At 25.0% G+C, this 22,662-nt stretch overlaps 1 protein-coding gene across 4 annotated transcripts in view; it reads left to right on the plus strand.

Annotated features, from left to right (window-relative positions):
* The window catches only part of LOC122510889, a 300,548-nt gene extending 278,247 nt beyond the window's left edge, over positions 1 to 22,301 (plus strand). For 2 of the 4 annotated variants that reach the window (XM_043625836.1, XM_043625835.1), the window contains 13 exons: positions 113 to 205; positions 6,684 to 6,920; positions 7,481 to 7,561; positions 10,334 to 10,471; positions 11,078 to 11,315; positions 12,483 to 12,917; positions 13,369 to 13,700; positions 13,884 to 14,114; positions 14,602 to 15,135; positions 17,198 to 17,380; positions 17,472 to 17,574; positions 17,993 to 18,127; positions 21,512 to 22,301. In XM_043625836.1, the coding sequence (XP_043481771.1) occupies positions 113 to 205; positions 6,684 to 6,920; positions 7,481 to 7,561; positions 10,334 to 10,471; positions 11,078 to 11,315; positions 12,483 to 12,917; positions 13,369 to 13,700; positions 13,884 to 14,114; positions 14,602 to 15,135; positions 17,198 to 17,380; positions 17,472 to 17,574; positions 17,993 to 18,127; positions 21,512 to 21,624 (2,853 nt within the window). In that variant the 3' untranslated portion in view covers positions 21,625 to 22,301. Of the gene's footprint in view, positions 1 to 112; positions 206 to 6,683; positions 6,921 to 7,480; positions 7,562 to 10,333; positions 10,472 to 11,077; positions 11,316 to 12,482; positions 12,918 to 13,368; positions 13,701 to 13,883; positions 14,115 to 14,601; positions 15,136 to 17,197; positions 17,381 to 17,471; positions 17,575 to 17,992; positions 18,128 to 20,804; positions 20,876 to 21,511 lie in introns of all 4 variants that reach the window. The other 2 variants (XR_006302471.1, XM_043625837.1) reach the window with 2 other exon arrangements.
* Positions 22,302 to 22,662: the final 361 nt, after the last annotated feature.

Below are 22,662 nucleotides of genomic sequence, written 5' to 3' on the forward strand. Positions count from 1 at the left end.
CCTTTAGAAAAATTTTTCTTTTCTTTCATAGATTAAAGAGGATATTTTTTATTCCTTGAATGAAAAGTATTAGAGAAAAATTAAATATCCTTACCTTTTATTCTCTTTCCAGGCCAGATTAGTTGAACTCGATACTCCAAGTCGTCTGGAGAATCTGCAAAAACAAGAGAAGTTGGAGAAACATCTAATGGATCTGGAGAAAGAGGTGAGTTTGTCATTTTCTCCGCACGAGGATAAATCAGTTTGAAATATTGTTGTAATTACTGTATAGGTACCAATAAATAAAGACTAGAAACTGGCTAAAAATGATTTACGAGTATCGTAGATTGAAAATATTTCTCTCCTATATTTTGAGAACCATTTTTCTTAACTTTCTACAATTTTCTGCAAAAAAAGAAAAGAAAAAAGCTTACTTCATTCCTTTACGGGATTTAATTTCAAAAATGCAGTTTATTTTTCGAAAGTTTCACATTTAAAATTTTTTCATTTGTAAGCTTTTCATTGTTAGTACAATAGTTAAATTATTTTCAAAATTATTTAAAAAATTCTTCGAAGAAATTCAATTATTTTTGAAAATTGTAAAACAATTCTTGTGGAGAATTCAATTATCATTATAAATAACAAAATTCTTCGTAGAAATTCAATTATTTTCAAAAATAACAATAATTTTTTCATTAATTCAATTAATTTTAGAATTTTCATAAAATTCTTGTCAGGAATTCAATTATTTTCCAAACTGTAATTGAATTCTACGCTGAAATTCAATTATTTTCAAAAATAAGAAATTTTTTAGCAGGACTTCAATTATTTTTAGAAATTTTATAAAATTCTTCGTAGAAATTCAATTATTTTCAAAAATAACAAAATTGCTTTCAAGAATTCAATTCATTTCAAATTTTTTTTTAAATTCTTCGCAAAAATTCAATTATTTTCAAAAATAACAAAATGTCTTTCAAGAATTCAATTACTTTTAAAAATTAACATAAAATTCTTCGAAAAAATTAAATTATTTTCAAAACTTTTAATCAAGTTCCTGACAAGGATTCAAGTATCTTTATAAATAACAAACTTCTTCGTAAGAATTCAATTATTTTCATAAAGATCAAAACTCTTAACAGGAATTACATTGTTTTTAAAATTTTTAACAATATTCTTCCAAGAAATTCAATCATTTTTGAGAATTATAATACAATTCTTGTCAAGAATTCAATTATCATTATATAACAAAATTCTTTGCAAAAATTCAATTATTTTCTGAAATAACAAGATTCTAATAAGAAATTCAATTATTTTCAAAAATAACAAACTTCTCAACAAGAATTCAATTATTTTTAAAAATAACAATATTCTTTTCTAAAATTCAATTATTTGTTAAAAATTTTCAAAAAATTCATTGCAGAAATTCAATTATGTTCAAAAATTTTTAAAAATTCTCGGCAAAATTTCAATTATCTTTATAAATAATAAAATTCTTCTCCGAAATTTAATTATTTTCAAAATTAACAAAATTTTTAGCAAAAGCAAAAACAACAAAATTTCATTTAAAAAAATATATAATTCTGCTTAGAAATTAAATTATTTTCATAATGAATAAAATTTATTTGAAGGTCTCAATCATTTTCAAATATTTTAATAGAATACTTCGTAAAATGGAAATTATTTTTGAAAATTGTAATACAGTTTTTGACAAGAATTTAATTAATGATTCTAAATAACAAAATTCTCGGCAGAGATTCAATTATTTTAAAAAATAACAAAAATTCTTCGCAGGAATTCATTTAAAAAAAAAAAAAATTAGCAGTAATTCAATTATTTTTTACAATTTTCATAAAATTCTTTCGAAGAAATTCAATTATTTTTAAAACTTTTCATAAAATTAATCGCAAAAATTACAGTATTTTCTAAAATTTTAATAAATCCTCCGAAATTCAATTATTTTTGAAAATTGTAATACAATTCTTGTGGAGAATTCAATTATCATTATAAATAACAAAATTCTTCCCAGAAATTCAATTATTTTCAATAATAATTTTCATAAAATTCTTCGCAGATATTTAATTATTTTTAAAAAATTTCAATTATCTTTATAAATAATAAAATTTTTCTCCGAAATTCAATTATTTTCAAAAATTTCAAATAAACTTCTTGGCAAGAATTGAATTATTTTTATCTTTATAAATTACAGAATTCTTCCTAGAAAGTAGAATCAGAATTATTTTCAATAATTTTGATAAATTTCTTAACTCGAATTGTAGTTAATAATTCTAGAAAATAGTAATTGAATGAAAATGATGGAAATAATTTATTTTATTTTAATTTCATTTAATTTAGTTATATAGTAACAATATTCATTGAATATAAAATAATGATTTTATCACTCGGTTTTTTTTTTAATTATTATAAGTTGTTGAATTTCAAAAAAAGTTTGACATTATTGAATTTTAAATTATTAAAAAAAAGTAAATAAAAAGTAAATGGAAAAATTAAATTCGGCGCCGAATGAAATTAATTTGATTTCATTTAGAAAAATGGAAAATAAACAAAAAAAAAGTCATTACTTTTTTTTGAGTCAATTTAATTTTTCCATTTTTTTTAATTTTTTTTTTTTATTAAAAAAATAAATAAAAAGTAAATCAAAAAATTTTAATTTTTCTAATTTTTCGATTTACTTTTTATTTATTTTTTTTTTATTTAAAAAAAGTAAATAAAAAGTAAATGGAAAAATTAAATTCGGCGCCGAATGAAATTAACTTGATTTCATTTAGAGAATCGGAAAATAAAGAAAAATCCTAACGCAAAAAAAAAAAAAAAAAAAATGGGAAAGAAAAGAAAAGATTTTGAGAGAAAGTATTACTCGCAGGACCATGCGGTCGATTCGCTATTCGCTATCTGGTTTTCTCTTTGAATCTCAGTTTAGTGAACTTCACTGATTAAACTCGATAACGTGAAAGGCGAATTTCGCAAAGTCAAGGGAGCTACATGTCGAAAGCATATTTAATCACGGATATAGTGGAGCGAGTCTCAACTTAGCGAGTTAAAAGTTTCAAATGCCCAGGGGGAATTCGACCCTTTAAATCAAGAGGAACAAAAAAAGTCTGAGATAATCCTAACCAGTCCCCAACTTTAAGTTCTAATCATTAAGTGCAATTGGCATGTTCCTGCATAGAGAGAGCAAGCGGTCACACTGAAGAAACAGTTTTATAAAAAAAAAACCGAAAGAACAGTAAAAATGCCATTTTATCTTAATTATATGTAATTATTATCAAGATCTTATATTTCCTAGATTCCTGCTTCTTCACGGCGAAAAAATATGAAAAATTCTAGTTTACAGATCCTTCTTTATTTGGATCAAATTTAATGACAGTTTTCTAGGTTTCCTGCCCTACTCCTCCTCCTCCCTCCTTTTTTAATATCATATATACCTTTCATTCGGCTTAATTACTTTATTTAACTTTTTCTTTTGATAGTCAATGGCATTCCTTCAAATATTTCCGGCTTCTTGCTCGTTTACTGAAAACCCTTTTTACGTATTTACTACTTTAATGATCCTAAAGTTTTGAAATGTTCAAATGAATGAAATTTATTTATTTCTTCTTCAATATTGAAACATTTATTACAATAATTTTTTTGTCGCTATAAAATAATAAATTATAAAGTTTCTGAATGTAAAATTAAAACTTTTAATTTTTATTGCAAATAGTAATTTAAAAAAATATTTCTAATAAAAAATGTTTCGTTCCTTTTAATATCTAAAACTTGCAGATCAACTGCTTCATACAATTTTCTACTATTTGGATAATTTTTATTTCAGATTTCTAAGCAAAATTTTTTCTCTAAAGAAAATTCAAATTCACTCGAAATTTATTATTTATCTAAATTTATCATAAAACATAAAAATATCGATCACTTCGATTCAATATTCAATTATTGACTAAAATTTTAACTAACTATTTTCTAATCAATTTTTCATTAGAAAACTCTACGAGAATTCAATTATTTAAATACAAAATTGTTTGTTTTTGTATTATTGAATTTATTGAATAATAATTGAATGTTTCTTAAAATAGAATTCTCGTAAAGAATTTTATCAATTAATTTTTAAATAATTAAAGTCTTACAACGAATTTTAATCAAATTTTTAAGAATAAATGCATTTTTCAAATAATTTTAAAAAAATTGTTGAATTAATTAAATTCTATAGTGAAATTTTTTTTATTTTTAAAAATAATTGAATGTTTAACTAAAATTCTATCAAAAATTTTTTTTTAAATAATACAAATCTTATGGAAAATTTTCTTAAAACAGTAGATATTAAAAATCACTGAATTAAAAAAATTTTCTTGATAAAGGATTTTATTATTTATAAAGATAATTGAAATTTTGCCAAAAATTATTTTAAATTTTTGCACATAATTGAATTTATAAGATTTTTTTAAAAATTTTTTCCAAATAATTGAATTTCTGAGAAGAATTTTATTATTTTTGAAAATAATTGAAATTTCGGTATGAATCCTGTTATTTATGAAAATAATTGAACTCTTTACAAAAACTTGGCAGTTATAAAAATATTTGAATTTGTGAACAAAAATTTGTTTATTCAGAATGATAATTGAATTTATTCCAAGAATCTTATTAAAATTTTCAAAAATAATTGAATTTGTGGTAAAATTTTTATGAAAAATTTTTAAAAATAATTGAATTTCTGATAAAAATTTTTTTATATTTAAAAATAATTGAATTTCTGCAAAAAATTTTGTTATTTATAATGATAACTCAATTCTCGCAAGGAATTTTATTACAATTTTAAAAAGTAATTGAATTTCTTTGAAGATTTTTTTTTTTAAATAATTGAACTTTTATTAAAATTTTCAAAAATAATTGAATTTGTTTGCAAAATTTTATGAAAATTTTTTAAAACATTGAATTTCATTAAATTTTTGAAAATAATTGAATTCCTGAGAAAAAATTTTTTTTTTTTTAATAATTGAATTTCTGCAAAAAATTTTGTTATAATTATAATGATAATTGAAGTCTTCCCAAAAATATTATAACAATTTTAAAAAATAATTGAATATCGGCGAAGAATTTTATGAAAATTGTTAAAAATAATTTAATTTCTTCTTAGAATTTTGTTATTTATAACGATAATTGAATTCTCCACAAGAATTGTATTACAATTTTCAAAAATAATTGAATTTCTTCGAAGAATTTTTTAAATAATTTTGAAAATAATTTAATTACTATACTAAGAATTTTGTTATTTTTTAAAATAATTGAATTTTTTGGAAGAATTTTGTTATTTATGAAAATAATTGAATTTTTTTTTAATAATTTTGTTATTTATAAAGATAATTGAATTCTTGCCAAGAACTGCATTAAAAGTTTTTAAAATAATTGAATTTGTGCGATAAATTTTGTTATTTTTGAGAATAATGTATTTTTTGTGCAGAATTTTATAAATAATTTTGAAAATAATTAAATTTTTTTGAAGAATTTTGCTATTTATGAAAATAATTGAATTATTTTGAATAATTTTGTTATTTATAAAGATAATTGAATTCTTGCCAACAACTGTATTAAAAAGTTTTGAAAATAATTGAATTCTTTTGAAGAATTTTGTTATTTATGAAAATAATTGAATTTCCGCTAAAAATTGTGTTATTTCAGAAAATAATTGAATTTCTACGAAGAATTTTGTAACAATTTTAAAATTAATTGGATTCTTGAAAGAAATTTTGTTATTTTTGAAAATAATTGAATTTTTTGCGAAGAATTTTATAAAATTTCTGAAAATAATTGAATTCTTGCTAAAAATTTTTATTTTTTAAAAATAATTGAATTTCAGAGTAGAATTCAATTACAGTTTTAAAAATAATTGAATTTTTGAGAAGAATTTTGTAAAAATTTTGAAATAATTGAATTCTTAAAATAAATTTTGTTATTTTTGAAAATAATTGAATTTTTTGCGAAGAATTTTATAAAATTTCTGAAAATAATTGAATTCTTGCTAAAAATTTTTATTTTTAAAAATAATTGAATTTCAGAGTAGAATTCAATTACAGTTTTAAAAATAATTGAATTTTTGAGAAGAATTTTGTAAAAATTTTGAAATAATTGAATTCTTAAAATAAATTTTGTTATTTTTGAAAATAATTGAGTTTCTGCGTAGAATTCAATTAAAGTTTTGAAAGTAATTGAATTTCTGAGAAGAATTTTGTAACAATTTTAAAATAATATTTATAAAGATAATTGAATTCTTGCCAACAACTGTATTAAAAAGTTTTGATAATAATTGAATTCTTTTGAAAAATTTTGTTATTTATGGAAATAATAGAATTCTCTTGATGAATTTTGTTATTTATGAAAATAATTAAATTCTTTTGAAGAATTTTGCTATTTATGAAAACAATTAAATTCTTTTGAATAATTTTGTTATTTATAAAAATAATTGAATTCTCGTCAAGAACTGTATTAAAAATTTAGAAAAGAATTGAATTTGTGCGATAAATTTGGTTATTTTTGAAAATAATTGGATTCTTGACAAGAATTTAATGAAATTTTTGAAAATAATTGAATTTCTGCGCAGAATTATATTAAAATTCTAGAAAATAATTGAACTATATCAAACCACATGATAGTGGAAATATAAATTACGTTTTAATCGAATCAAAAAATTTTTTCAGTATGAAAAGGGAAAACCATTGGAGAACCTGGTGGCCAATATGTTGAAATTAGGCTCGCTCTATAATCGAAGTACTGCTAATGGAAGTGTCTCCGGTTCTCGTCACGACCTTTTGCAGGAAAACACAAGGGAGTACAGAGATCGCCTCGAATTTAATCAAAGAGTCGAGGAGCAGAGACTATTGGCCCAGGAGAGGCGAGACTGGGACCGACTCAGTCCCGACCATGGACAACTTCAGGTCAGTGAAGAATCATTTTTTCTATCACAATTTTTTTAATTTTCTTCAACAAGAATTCTCTCACAATTTTTTTTTTATTGTTTTACCCAGTTAAAAAACGAATTAAATGTGTTGCCTCGCAACACTTTTAATTCGTTTTTTGTCACAATTTGTTATCCTTAGAAAAACTGTGAAAAAAAATATTTGAAATCGAAAAAAAGAAGACTTGCCTTAGATTGAAAAAATCAAAAATATTTTTTATTTAGAATCTAAAATTCGAGAGGAAAAATTAATTAAATCGACAAACAACAAGAATCGTAGGTGCGTCTAATTATATAACAGTAAAGCATTTTGAATGCGAGAAGGAAAACAGGGGCGTTTTGTTGGCGACTGTCGACAAATGTCGTGGTCGTTGTTTTCTAACTGGAATATTGCGGTTGTAATGCGACACTTTAACTTCAGTAGACAACGGTTGAGTGTCGACTGCTGACGAAGAGTCAAGAAGAATTTTTTTTTTTAGTCCACGATCATAAATATTATGTATAACATTTGAAAAAATTTTTTTTTTTTTTTGTCACCAGGCAAAGGTGCATCAGCTCTTTAAGACCGACCGGTTGCTCCAGGAAGAATCAGCCACAGTCCATAGTCTCCAACAGGACAAGGTGAGTTCACTATTTTTTCTGAAACTAAATCCACCTTCCCGGACTTATGAGCTCGGTTTCAAATCCAGTCAGCAGTTTTTTTTTCACCTCCTCCTACACCACCCTCCCCCGTCCCCCCTTTCGAAAGACAGATCTCTCTTCATTATTGCCTGATTCATCTCGAGTTACTCTCTCATGTCACACAATTCTTGGACATTTTTTCTTTCTAACGTAATTTACCTGCAGTCACAATTATCTCTTAGATTTTAGTTTTCTGTATTTTTTTTTCTCTATTTCTATATTTTATGGAAATAAAATAAATTTAATAAACATTTTTTTCTCTCTATAATTCTATATATTTTATGTAAATAAAATTAATTTAAAAAATATATATTTTATGTATTCTATATAAAATTTTCTATGTTATTTTCTATAAAAACAGTAAACAATTTCCTTTCCTTTTTTTTCTTCCTTTTTTCAGCACTATTTCTATTTCTACTATTTCCAGACCTCGGACTGAATTTAGAAATAAAAAATAGTAGAAAAAATGGGTATAAAATAGTCGAAATGGTGTCAAATAGTTTTGTATTATTTATTTACAAAAATAATAGTGTTTGAATGATAATCGTTATAAATAATTCACTCTAAATTTTAATGAGAGTAAAATTTTTTTTAATAATTTGAATTAGTGATTGACTTTTTGGTTTTGAATTAGTAAATTTGACTAATAAATTAATAGAAATTACTGAATAGTAATTTCTACTCAGTAATTTCTACTAAATTAGTAAAATTTACTTTTTGCTTTTGAATTACATAGTAAACTTTACTAAAGAATTAGTAGAAATTACTGTTGATTTAGTAAAATTTTCTCTTTGCTTTTGAATTAGAAAATTTTACTAAAAAATTATAGTAGAAATTACTATTCATTTATAAAATTTACTTTTTGCTTTTGAATTAAAAAATTTTAATAAGAAATTAATAGAAATTACTTTTTATTATTAAAATTTACTGTTTACTTTTGACTTCGTAAATTTTACTAATTTAGTAGAAATTACCATTTTATTTGAATCAGTAGAAATTATTATTCATTAGTAAAATTTACTTTTTGCTTGTGAATTAGTAAATTTTACTAATAAATTAGAAGAAATTATCATTTTAAGTTTTAATTAGTAGACATTACTATTTACCATTTTAAAAGCAAAAATTCAGTCACTAATTCAAATTAGAAAATATTTTTACTAATCAATTTCATTTTTTTTTTTAAAGAATTTTTGGAAATTATTAAATTCTTTTGAGGAATTTTATTTAAATGTTTAAAAATAATTTAACATTAACAAGAAATTTTATTAAAATTGCATAGAACAAAAATTGAAATCCTCCAAAGAGGATTTTTAAAATTAATTCTTGGAAATGAAGTTTATTAAATTTTTTGAAAATAAATAAAAACTGTTGAGAAATTTGATTAAAATTGAAGTAAAATAATTTAATTCCTGATAAAAAATTTTGTTATTTTTGAAAATAATTGAATTCTTGACACGAATTTTATAAAATTTGGAAAATAATTGAAATTCTGCTGAATATTGTTATTTTTGTAAATAATTGAATTTCTGTGAAGAATTTTATGAAATTTTTGAAAATAATTGAATTCTTGCTAAAAAATTGTATTCTTTAAAAAAATTGAACTTTTGAGAAGAATTCTGTTATTTATGGAAATTTTTCAAAAATAATTGAATATCTGGGAAAAATTTTATGAAAATTTTTGAACATAACTGAATTTCTGGGAAGAATTTTCTCATTTTATGAAGATAATTGAATTCTTTTCAAGAAATGTTTTCGAAAGCTTTGAAAATAATTGAATTTCTGCAAAGAATTTTATGAAATTTTTGAAAATAATTGAATTCTTGACACAAATTTTATAAAAAAAATTTGAAAAATAATTGAAATTCTACTCAATATTGTTATTTTTGTAAATAATTGAATTTCTGCGAAGAATTTTATGAAATTTTTGAAAATAATTGAATTCTTGACACAAATTTTATAAAAAAATTTGAAAAATAATTGAAATTCTATATTGTTATTTTTGTAAATAATTGAATATCTGCGAAGAATTTAATGGAATTTTTTGAAAATAATTGAATTTCTGTTAAAAATTTTGTTGGTTTTGAAAATAATAATTGGGTTACAGCGAAGAATTTTTTTCTTTATAATAATTGAATTCTTGCGAAAAATTATATTACAATTTTCAAAAATAATTGAATATTTACGAAGAGTTTTATGAAATTTTTTCGAAAATAATTGAATTTCTACGAAAAAATTTGGTTATTTTTATTTTTGAAAATAATTGAATTCTCGACAAGAATTTTATTAAAATTTCTTAAAATAATTGAAGGAATTTAAAGGAATTGAATTAAAATTGTATAAAAAATAATTGAATTTCTACGAAGGATATTTAATAATTAAGAGAGTAATTGAATTTCTTTCAAGGAATTTAATTAAAATTGTATAAAGAAATAATTGAATTTCTACGAAGAATTTTAATAATTAAGAAAGTCATTGAATTCTTACTGAAGAATTTAAAAACTCTTTTTTTTTTTTGAACAACTGGATTTTATTAAAATTATTTCTAAAGCAAACAAATAATTTTTTATTTAATAAAAAACGTTTCCATATATTTCACGATTAAAAAAATTTTATTTACCAAAAAAATGCGATTAGAATTAATTTATCTTTCGTATATATATATTTCCTTTTGTTGACTGGAGAGGAAGTTTAATTCTAAAATCTCGATTACAGGAAATTTTGCAAAAGGCTTTAGAGAGTTTACGGTACAAATTGCAAGGCAACAGGAATAGTCCAGCAGAAGTTGAACACTACCGGCTTCTAGAACGTGAACTAAGCAAAGTGAGAATGCTCCTCGCTCATCATTCAAAGGTATAGACATAGAGCTATCTAATTTTCCCCAGAATATCATTAATACGAAATTCAAGAGGCAGAAATTCTCCCTATTTTATGAAAACAGTTCTCTCTTATAAAAAGAATTTTATTTAGAAAGCAAATAATAATTATTTCCACTATTATTATTATTATTATTATTATTGAAAATTAACTCCGAAAATTATTAAACATTAATGATTTTATTTTTACTATATTCGGTAAATGAAATGTTAACAAAAATAATTCTCAACTAAGTAAAAGTTTAATTTCAATTTCAACTGTTCTTCATTCATTACCATTTTTTTTTATTTTTCTCTAACTTTTTTATTTATTTTTTCATTCTCTATTTAATATTTAAGCATATTTATTTATTTAAGAAATATACTGGACATGACCTTCAGTTAATTTTAATTTTCTTTCAGTTCCAATTTTTTTTTTTTTTAATGTTTAACATTTACTGTAAAAAAGGTCCAACATTAGACCTGATTACTGATAAGTAAAGTAATTAATACATTGTTATCTTGTTTCATAAAAAAAACTTTGGGAGAGAAGAAAAAATAATTCGAATTTTGTTTTGTGATTTTTTAAATGAATTTGAAACAGAAACTTGAGGAGACGGTTGCTGAGAACGATCGACTCGAGCAGGATCTCGTTGTGTTGAGACAAAAGCTTCAACCCTCGAGAAGATACGTGGGAAGCATGACTCGAGATTCGACAGGAACCACTGCTGCATGGGAGGCGGAATTAGCTCAGCAACATGTGAGCGATCTCAAGAGACAGAGGCAGGAACTGAGCAACCAAATTCGACAGCTCAAGGAGCAAATTAGGCCGCAGGCATCTAGTTAGTATTAATTATCATTCTACTCTCTTGGATTTTTAATAACAACAATGTTTCTTCTGTTATTTGTCAAGTTAATTTAATTTGAACTTTTTCTTCAGTTTTATTACCACTTTTGATGATTTATTTCTGGTGCGTTGGTTACTATGCTGCAAAACTTCGAATTCAGTATTTTTTTTTAATGAATACCATAGAGAATCAAATTAATACCGAAAATTTGGATCAAGTTGTGATTTAACCCACGTTTTTGGTATCAATTCTTTTGAAGTAGAAGCTTCTATAACAGCAGCGTTAGAAATTGATTCAGTAAAGTGAATCAAATTGATACCAAAAATTAAGATCAAGTTCTGATTTAATTGGCGTTTTTGGTACCAATTCGCTTCAAGCCGAAGCTTCTAAGTCAGCAGCGTTAGAAATTTATTCACCAAAGTTAGAATTGATTCACCAGAATTTATACCAAACATTCGGATCATGTTCTGATTCAATCCACGTTTTTGGTATCAATCCGTTTCTAGTAGAAGCTTCTTAGTCAGCAGCATTAGAAATTGATTCCCCAAAGTGAATCAAATTGTCACCAAACAATTTGGATCATGTTCTGATTCAATCCACGTTTTTGGTATCAATTCGTTTCTAGTCGAAGCTTCTAAGTCAGCAGCGTTAGAAATTTATTCACCAAAGTTAGAATTGATTCACCAGAATTTATACCAAACATTCGGATCATGTTCTGATTCAATCCACGTTTTTGGTATCAATCCGTTTCTAGTAGAAGCTTCTTAGTCAACAGCATTAGAAATTAATTCCCCAAAGTGAATCAAATTGTCACCAAACAATTTGGATCATGTTCTGATTCAATCCACGTTTTTGGTATCAATTCGTTTCTAGTCGAAGCTTCTAATTCAGCAGCGTTAGAAATCAATTCACCAAAAAGAATCAAACTGATAGCAAACATTCGTATCATGTTCTGATTTAATCCACGCTTTTGGTATCAATTCGTTTCTAGTCGAAGAAACTTTTCTACTTGAAACGAATTGATACCAAAAACGTGGATTAAACCCAAAACTAGATCCAAATTTTCGGTATTAATTTGATTCACATTGGTATTAGTTTGATTCAGTTTGGTATTAATTTGAAGCAAAAAAAACTGAATTGCAATTAATTTTGATTTTCCAGCAACGCCCCAAGTGCACCACTCGAAGAAACGAGCGCCGAGTTCGTGGCTTGAGACGGATTTGGATTCGGGAATAACTCGCGATCATGGAATGGATAATTCGCCGTCGAGTCCGTCTAGTTCGTCGTCGCCGCACAGCAGACAAATCGAGAGTCCCCCTCAGTACATTTCCCAAAACTCGCCACCATACAAGGAGCCATTGTTGCCCTATAAGGAAAGTTCCTATCGTTATTCACCGCCGAGACTACAACAGCAACAGCAACAACAACAACAACAACACTCGACTCCGAATCACATCACGACTCTGTCGCCCCAACTGCGCGAGCAAATTCAACAGCATCAGCTCAAGCAGCAACTGCTCAAGGATCAAATCCAGGGGAAGAGCAGTCCTATACAGAATAATATTCCCCTCTACGTTAATACCGAAGCTAGAAAAGGTAGTTTTATTACATTTTGTTTTGGATCATTTGGTATTTTTAATTATTTGTTTGTTTACTGTTTTGGATCATCTGTTACTTTTGCTTCTTTGTTTACTGTTTAGGATCATTTGCTATTTTTGATTCTTTGTTTGTTTACTGTTTCGGATCATTCGCTGTTTTTAATTGTTTGTTTCCTCTTTTGAATCATTTGCTGTTTTTGATGGTTTGTTTACTGTTTCGGATCATTCGCTATTTTTAATTGTTTGTTTACTGTTTCGGATCGAGGAAAGAAAGCTTTTGCTTGACTTTGAATTTCGAATTGTGAACAAAAATAGTATTTCTGTCCACAATTCGAAATTCAAAGTCAAGCAGATACCAACCAATAACGTCTGTTGTTCAGGCTCTCAATCCGAAGCTGGGACAACAAAGTAAAGCGAAGTTTCTTTACTAATTTATTTCCCTTTTTCAGAAAACAAACACTATGATAGTCCGACCAACAATGAGGCGATTCATCCCCCGGAGTACATTCCTCCTCCGCCGCCACCTCCACCAAGTGACGATGCTCTCTTACTGAACGGAAATTACGGACAGGACGACAACAAATTCTCCGGCCTAATCCACGGTAGGGAGAAGCAGGAGATCAAGACCGTGAGGATAGTGAAGCGAGAATCGGAGAGACGCCAAAGGGACCGTGGCGATAGAACCGGAGGACTCGGAATTCCCCTAACCAACGGATTGTCAGCTCCCGGTGGGGCGAAGAGACTCGGCGAGGACGAATTCGGTGGCTCTCAGCATTTTGAGGTAGGAAAACTTGTACAATTACTTGTACAACTCTATTGGTACAACGAATTGATACCAAATATGTGGATCGTAGCCAAAAACTGATCCAAATGTTTGGCATTAATTTAGTATCAATTTGATACCTTAGAAAACTAAGTTTCCGAAATAGAAGTAATAGGAGAAATAATTTTATTTTGTTTGCAGAAGGCGCAGCTCGGAAAGGTCGTGGAAGAGTCGCCAATGGCTCACGCGCAAAGTACGGTTCAGTTATCTGAGATTGACGACGTTCAATTCCAGAGGAGCATGTCTTTACCCAGAGGATTTGGAGGTCAGCGACCGCATCCAGCGGTTCATCAAGCTCCCGTTCTTCCGCCACCGAGAAGCGACAGTATGAACGCCTTGAAGAATATGATTGCCCGACGCCATCGAGTTAGGGTAAGTTCCTCGAATTCCTCAAACTCTTCAAAACTTTCGTCTCAAAAAACAGTTTCAAATTTCTGCTTCTTTCGGAATTATTCTCCCTGCAAGTAGAGTCCCAATTTCCACATTTAATTCTGCTTTCAGTTACGCTTTTACTTTTTATCTCCTACTTCTATTACAATTTCTATTTTTGACAATAATTCCAGGCCTCGCATAATTGGTGTTCTTTTTTTGACAATAATTCCAGGCCTCGCATAATTGGTGTTCTTTTTTTGACAATAATTCCAAACCTCGCATAATTTCCCTTAACTGCCATGGCAAAGATTTGACGATCAAAATCTTTACCATGGCAGTGAAGGGGTCAATCCCCTGCCTAGCATAACCGAACTCCTAATACAGTTTTATTTCTAAACACTTTTATTTAATTTCACCTAGAATCCCCCTTTTATTTTCGTCGTCTCTTTTTTTATGTTTCATTTCATTTCATCGACACCACATGTAGTTTGAGAATCAGGATGGAAGTTCAGACAGTACACTCTCGCCGTATACGGATAGTCCCTCGTCGAGTTCTTACGTTCCAATGAGTTCGCCGAACTATTCGACAAGTCCGCCTTACAGTCCGAGTCAGCAGAATTACCAGGTGCAACAGTCGATAAGGAGTCAGCAGCAATTGCAGCAGCAACCGGTGCAGTATTATCCTCAATATGGATCGAGCTACGGAGGTTCGACGCCATCGATCAGAGCCGAGAGCCTCGGGGGAATTTTGAGTCCTGGTCCAATGTCCCCGACAGCAATTCCAAGTGTCCATGAAAGGCTATTCGGCTCGGCGGCGAGTCTCAATGGTCTGGGCGAGTCGCCTCCTCAATTGTCACCTGTTTTCAAGAGTGAGGCCGCGAAACAAATCATTAAGGAGATGACGGAGAAGAAATTGGATACAACACCGAGAAGACGACAAGTGCCGAAGGAGAAACGTAGACATTACACTGTGTCCAGTAGTAAACCCATTTTTGATTTGGAAGATACGTTTACGAAAATGGTAGTTGGCATTTTAGTTTCATTATTTCACTTTTTGATTTTTTTGATTTATTTCTTCTTCTATATTAGAAACAGTTATTTAACGATTATCCTTAGAGACGGATTGACAACTTTTTTCAACCGGAGTTTAAGTAGGTGAACTAATTAGACCGAGTTTATCGACTTAAATTCTGATTAATACAGTTGTGGAGCCGAATCTTAATTAATCATTTTTATTCTTGATATCATTTCTGCAGGGCTCGAACCAGTGAAAGTATTTAAAAATACAGACCAAAATTAAAAATTACGGACTGATTACTGACAAAAATATAACCAACTCAAATAAGTTAATTTGAGTCCAATTTAAAAAATTTGAATTGGACTCAAATAAGAGAAAATTTTACTTAAAACTGTAAATTACATTTTTTCTTAACTATAAAAGTATAAAATATGAAGATATCGATAACTCCGAGTCTTCGACTCTGAGTGATCGATATCTTCATATTTTATAATAAATTAGAGATGACCTAAGATTTTAATTCGAAACCTTTTTAAAATTCAATTACTTCCAAAAATTCACGTTATAATGCTTATTCATATTCAATTATTATCTAAAATTATAAATAAAATTCATTTTTAAATCAATTTTTATTAGAAAATTCTACGAGAATTCAATAATTTTTAGGGAAAATATAAAAATATTAATTATTTTCCAACAAATTTTAGGAAATTTTTGAAAATAATTGAATATCTGCGAAGAATATTATTAAAACTTTTTTAAATAATTGAATTTCTGGAAAGAATTGTTAATTATGAAGATAATTAAATTCCTTCAAAGAATTTTATTTGAAAGTTTTGTAAATATTTTACTTTCTGCGAAGAATATTATGAAAATTTAAAAAAATATTTGATTTCCTACTAAATATTTTGTTATTCTCAAAATAATTGAATTTCTGTATAAAATTTTATGAAAATTTTTAAAAATAATTCAATTCCTGCTAAAAATTTTGTTATTTTCAAAATAATTGAATTTCAGCGAAGAATTTTATTAAAATTTTTGAAAACAAATTGTATTCCAGTTACAAATTGTTATTTTTAAAAATAATTGAATTTCTGCGAGAAATTTTGATAATTATAATGATAATTGAATTGTTGACAACAATTATTGTATTACAATTTACAAAAATAATTGAATTTTGTAAAAAAAATTTAAAATAAATTAATTCCTACTAAGAATTTTGTTCTTTATAAAAATAATTGAATTCTTACAAAGAATTTCGCTATTTATAAAAATAATTGAATTCTTGTCAAGAACTTTATTAAATGTTTTGAAATTGATGGAATTTTTGCGAAGAATTTTATGGTAATTTTTGAAAATAATTGAATTCCTGCTAGAAATTTTTGTTATTTTTGGAAATAATTGAATTTCTGCGAAGAATTTTATAAAAAAAATTTGAAAATAATTGAATTCATTCTAAAAATTTTGTTATTTTTGAAAATAATTGAATTCCTGCGAAAAATTCTTTTATTTATAATGATAATAGAATTCTTGACAAGAACTTTATTTGAAATTTTTGAAAATAATTGAATTTCTACGAATAATTTTAATGAAATTTCTGTAAAATAATTGAATTCTTGTTAGGTTTATTGGTTTTCTTTAAATAATTGAATTTTGCAAAGAATTTTATAAAAATTTATAGAATTAATTCTAATCCAGAGATTTACAGACCTAGTTTGAGCCCTGTTTTTGTTTGATTCACTTTTATTATCACAATTACTTTTGTTCTCATTTTTCCTTTTTCACCACATTATCATTTTTCCTTTTTTTTAAATCACTTTCACAATTTTTTTGCAAAAATATTTTTCCCTAAATAATTTGCTCTTTTGGCAATAGTTTACGGAAGTGTATAGAATTCAGTGCAAGGGCCTGAAAAATTTCGCACTTTTTTCCCGCGCTCAGCAAAAATGATCGAAAAAAAAATATTTCAGAATGAAAAATACTGTCTTAATAAAAAAATGTATAATAAAAAAATAAAAGGAAAATAATTGTTTCTTAACTGAAAGGGATTTTCTTTTCTTTTTAGGGAATGGGCAGAGCCAGGGACGATTTAGACATGGAACGGGCACTGAGGCCAAGAATAAATGCTCCAGACGTCGTGAGATCGACATTAAGCCAAAAAGAATTAAAATATAATGAGAGTACGATTGATCAACTCTTAGGGACGCCGAATAAAATTGTCATTCCTGAACGTTATATTCCCGAAAAGGTAATTTTTGTGGGGAAAAAAATTTTCTTTTTAGAAAATAAAAAATTGAATTTAACAAATAATTTTATTTTATTAATTAATTGTATTTTAGACGCCTGAATTAACTGCCGAGGAGAGGGAACAACGTCTAAAGAAGGTCGAGTCAATCAGAAAAATGCTTTCGGAAACTGTTGTCACTGCAACCGAAGGAGGAGGTTTGTTGGCATTTTTTTTTGCAAACTTTATGGATTTGTCAATTTATTTTTAAAAATGAAAATAAAAGTAATTGTATTTTTCTATAATAAAAAATTATTTTGTCACAGAATAATTTTTTATTATAGAAAAATACAATTACTTTTGTAATTATAAAAAAAATTATTTTGTAGGACAAAATAATTTTTTATTATAGAAAAATACAATTACTTTTGTTTTCGTTTTTAAAAATATAAATAAAAAATTATTTTGTGACAAAATAATTTTTTATTATAGACAAATACAATTACTTTTGTTTTCGTTTTTTAAAATAAATTTTGAAAAGTAGAAAAAAGTATCGTCGTTAAAAATTTAATTTTTAAATTAATTAATTAATTAAAGTTAATTAAATTTAATTAAAAAATTTGTTTCTATTTGCAGAAGATGAGAAAAGTCCCGAAAAATCCGGAACTCTAAAGCAAAAAGTCGAAGAAGAAAAGAGGCAACGAGAACATATTCTTCAGCTCAATCAAATATTAGCGAAACAAGTGATGGAAAAAAGTAAAATGGTAGCTGGTATGTATAAACGAAAACAGAAAATAAAATAATATTAAAATTAAATGTACTTTTGCATGGCCTAGTGTTATTAGTCTAGCAGTGTGACGCATGTCCGTTTCCTTTACTCGAGTGTTTATTATTGTTAATATTATTATTATTATTATTATTATTATTATTATTATTATTATTATTATTAATTTATTATCATTACAATTATTATTTCTCGTAATATTTTATTTCATTAATTTAATTTATTAATTATTACTTATTATTTGTCTCGTCTCACTTGAAAATCGTTACATTGTCATTCGATTGAGTTTCACACTTCTGGAATATATCATTTAGTGCCATTCATTCGGAATTTTGAGTTCAACTAAAATATTCAATACGTTTATTCTCTTCTCTTCGATTTCTCATTTATTTCCATAAAATTAATTGAAAACTGAAACATTTTGTATTATAAATAAAAATTTTAATTTATAAAAAATAAATGAAGGAAATTATTATTTATAATTAAAACGATAATATTCATTTTATTCATTTTATAAATATACAAAATTCTCTAATAAAATAATGATTTTCATTTTATAAATAAAAATTCTTTAATAAAATAATAATTTTCATTTTATAAATAAAAAGTCTTTAATAAAATAATGATTTTCGATTAGGTAAAAATAATAATTTACATTTTAAAATAAAAACAAAATTTTCCTACATTTTAAAAATATGAGGAAAACAAAATTTATTTCATGAGGGTTGCCACAAAGATTTATGATTTATATTTGTTTTTCCCTTGATTACTAGACAAAATTTTGATTTTTTGAGTTTTGTTTACTAATATTCTTTACTAAATCAATTATTTTTAATAATTAATTAAAAATATTATTAAAAATTCAACTAATTTGAAAATAATTTAAATTTCTAAAGAAAACTTGTGGGCAAATTCAATTATTTAAATACAAAAAAATCAATTTATTGAATAATTCAATGTTATTCTTAAAATTAAATTTTTTCGACGAATTTTATTAAAATTTTTAAGAATAATTACATTTTTCGAGGAATTCGATTAAAATTGTATTAAAAATAATTGAAATTCTGCGATGAAGTTTTATTTAAGAAAATAATTGAATCAAACAGAAGAATTTTAAAATTTATTAAAATTCTTAGAAATTTTTTAATTTTTTAGAAAGAATTTATTTAAAACTTTTGACAATAATTGAATGCCAGTGACAAATTTTGTTTTTTGGAAAAAAAAATTGAATTTTTGCAGAAAATTTTATAAATCTTTTAAAGAATTGATTATTTTTAATAACATTTATGCAAATTCTATTCAAAATAATTCAATTTCTGTGAAATTTAAATATTTGTATAAATAATTCAATTTTGTCGAAGAATTTGGTTATTTATAAAGATAATTGAATTTTAGACCAGAAGTTTATTAAAAATTTTAAAAATAATTGAAGTTCTTCTAAGAATTTTGTTCTTTATAATAATAATTGAATTCTTGATAAGAATTGAACTACAATTTTAAAAAATAATTGAATTTCTTCTAAGAATTTTATTATTTTTAATAAATGAATTTTTTCCAAAAACTTTATTTAAATGTTTTGATAATAATTGAATTTCTGCGAAGAATTTTATGAAATTTTTGAAAATAATTGAATTCATCTTAAAAATTATCTTATTTTCAAAAATAATTTTTTATCTGCGAAGCAATTTATGACATTTTTTTAAAATAATTGAATTTCTTCTAAGAATTTTATTAAAATTTTTTTAAATAATTGAATTTCTGATAAAAGTTTTGTTATTTTTGAAAATAATTGAATTTTGATGACAAATTTTGCAAAAAATTTAGAAAATAATTCAATTCTTTCTAAGAATTTTGTTCTTTATGAAAATAATTGAATTCTTCTGAAGAATTTTGTTATTTATAAAGATAATTGAATTCCTGTCAAGAAGTTTATTAAAACTTTGGAAAATAACAGAAGTTTTGCGAAGAAATTTATAAACATATTTCAAAGTAATTGAATTTATGCGTGAAGAATTTCATTAAAAAAATTGAAAATAATTGAATTCCTGCTAAAAATTTTGTTATTTTTGAAAATAAATGAATTTCATGAAATTTTTGAAAAAGAATTAAATTCTTCAGAGAAATTTTATTGAAATTTTTAAAAATAATTGAATTCTTATGATGAATATTATTTTTCTTTAAATAATTGAATTTTGCAAAGAATTTAATTAAAATTGCTGAAAATCTGTGGCAATCCCGTTGATTCATATAATCCAATACTCGTCTATTATCAAATAAATATTTATTCGAATCAATTAAATTTTCCTTTCAGTCTTTTTTCATTTTTTAAAAATAAAATAATAATATTAATCCTTTTTCTAAATAAAAATTCTTTTTACTCGGGAAATAAATAATAAAATCGAAGAAACGTCCCTTTGGAAAGATTAATGAAATCGAATATAAAATTAAGAAGAAAAAAAATTTTGATAAATTTTGTCACTTGAATTTTAAATTCAAATATTTTAATTCTTTAAAAGTCTCTGAGACCGACAGAAAGAATAAAATTATTCATTCTTTTTTCTTTATTTTTTGGGGAGGGACTGAATAAACAATTAGAATTGAGGATTGAACTCAAGCATTTCACAGATTGTAGAGTGTTGTTTGGACCGTTTGTGCTTTGTGTAGGTAACCAGGCACACTGAACTGACATGTTTCCATTCCATGTAGGACTCGCACATCACATTACCGTTTGTCAGGTTTGTTTCCATTTTTTTCATTTCCTTTTCATTTGTTATTTTCATTTGTTATTTTCATTTGTTAATTTCTTTATTTCTCTTTTTATTTTTTTATTGTTTGTAATTTTTTTATTTTTTATTGTTTTTTATTTTTTACTGTTTTTTATTTTTTTATATTTTATTTTTTTTACTTTTTTAATTTCTTTTCATTTTTTTACTTTTTTTATTTCTTTTTCTTTTTACTTATTTTTTATAATCATCTTCTGCCTTACGTTATTCATGTCCGCTCAAAATTATCGTCCGTGTATGTTCTCAAATTTTCGAACGTTCAAATGATCTTATTTTTTTTCTTCGTTTAATTTGCATTTTATTAAAAAGAATTATTCTGTATATTAGAAAATTAATTAAAAAATTATTTGCTTAACTAATGAAAAATATTTTTAATACACTATTTTCTATTTCATTTAGTAAATAAAAAAATATTTAAGAAAAAAAATTTTTTCATTTTTCATTTGAACGTTTCGAACTCTAGAAAATTTGTCTCAATTGTAATAAATTAAATGGATATTGTAAATTGTAAATTGTGATAAATAGATTTTTGCAAATATACTAATAAAATTTGTATGTACTTTTTTTTGTTTCTTTCGAAAAATACAGTAAAGGCCCTGGCGACTCTTCCTCTAGATCAAAATGTACGATTCGAAGATGACGATTTGTCGCCATTGACACCTTTGCCTCTCTATCAACAAAGGGAGAACTTCTATTCATAGAATACAGCGAAAATGCTGCAAAATCTTTGCAGCAAACTGCCAAATTAAGAAGAAAGTATCATATTGAAAATTCTCGAAAATTCATGCGAAAATTCTGTTGGCATTTTTAAAATTTAGAAAAAATATATATGACAAGAAAAAAAGTGGTCACAAATTTTTCATCGTACATTCGAAAAAATTCATCGGCAAAAAAGAAATCTTATTCTTGAAAAAATTTCCCAAGGAAAATTTTCAAATTCAAGAGTAAAAAGAGAATTTGCGATTATTAACTTATATCTCGAATTAATATTTAAGGTAATAATGTTAATTAAACTTGAAGTTTCTCTCGCATTAACAGCTGAAGTTTTAACCAAAGCAACAATTGCGAACAAGTATGGATGAAATAAAAAAAAAAGAGTGACACATAATTTTAGCGCGAGTGAAAATTAGTAAAAAAATTAGTAATATCTATAATATCTGAAAATAGGAACATTTAACGATACTACACATAAATAATAAAATAATAAATAATCAAAGTTTAATGAAAAAACCAGTGCCAAACTCGTTCGTTATTCTCGACGAACAAGAATAAAAAAATAGTTGTCAATTAAATAAAATTAGATTTTGAATAAAGTTTCATATTCAAATTATGAAATAATTCTTATTATTATTATTATTACAAATAAACAATTTATTGTTTAATCATTTAAACAATTTACTATTAATAATGAAATTATTAATTATTTATTTAAACGTGAGTTTAGTAAAACTGTCACTATATCTTGTATACACATTTTCAGGGTAAGAAAAAGCGAATGGCTTTGGATTCTATTATTCGAATTTTACCCCCTCCCAGTGATAAACTTTTTTCGAAATGAGAGACTGAAAAAATTATTAAGTCTGAATATATTTGGAATATAAATTTACTGAAAGTATTTTTTCTTTTTTTGGGAAATCTAAGGTCAGTCGATTTTTCCGAACAAAATCTTTTCTTACACACTAAATGGTACCTTTTTACCTCGTACACGTTTATTGTGCGGTAATTTAAGTGATTTACAA

Source organism: Leptopilina heterotoma, unplaced genomic scaffold, assembly GCF_015476425.1.
Source record: "Leptopilina heterotoma isolate Lh14 unplaced genomic scaffold, ASM1547642v1 Lhet_77, whole genome shotgun sequence".
In the NCBI taxonomy this organism is placed as follows: Eukaryota; Metazoa; Arthropoda; class Insecta; order Hymenoptera; family Figitidae; genus Leptopilina; species Leptopilina heterotoma.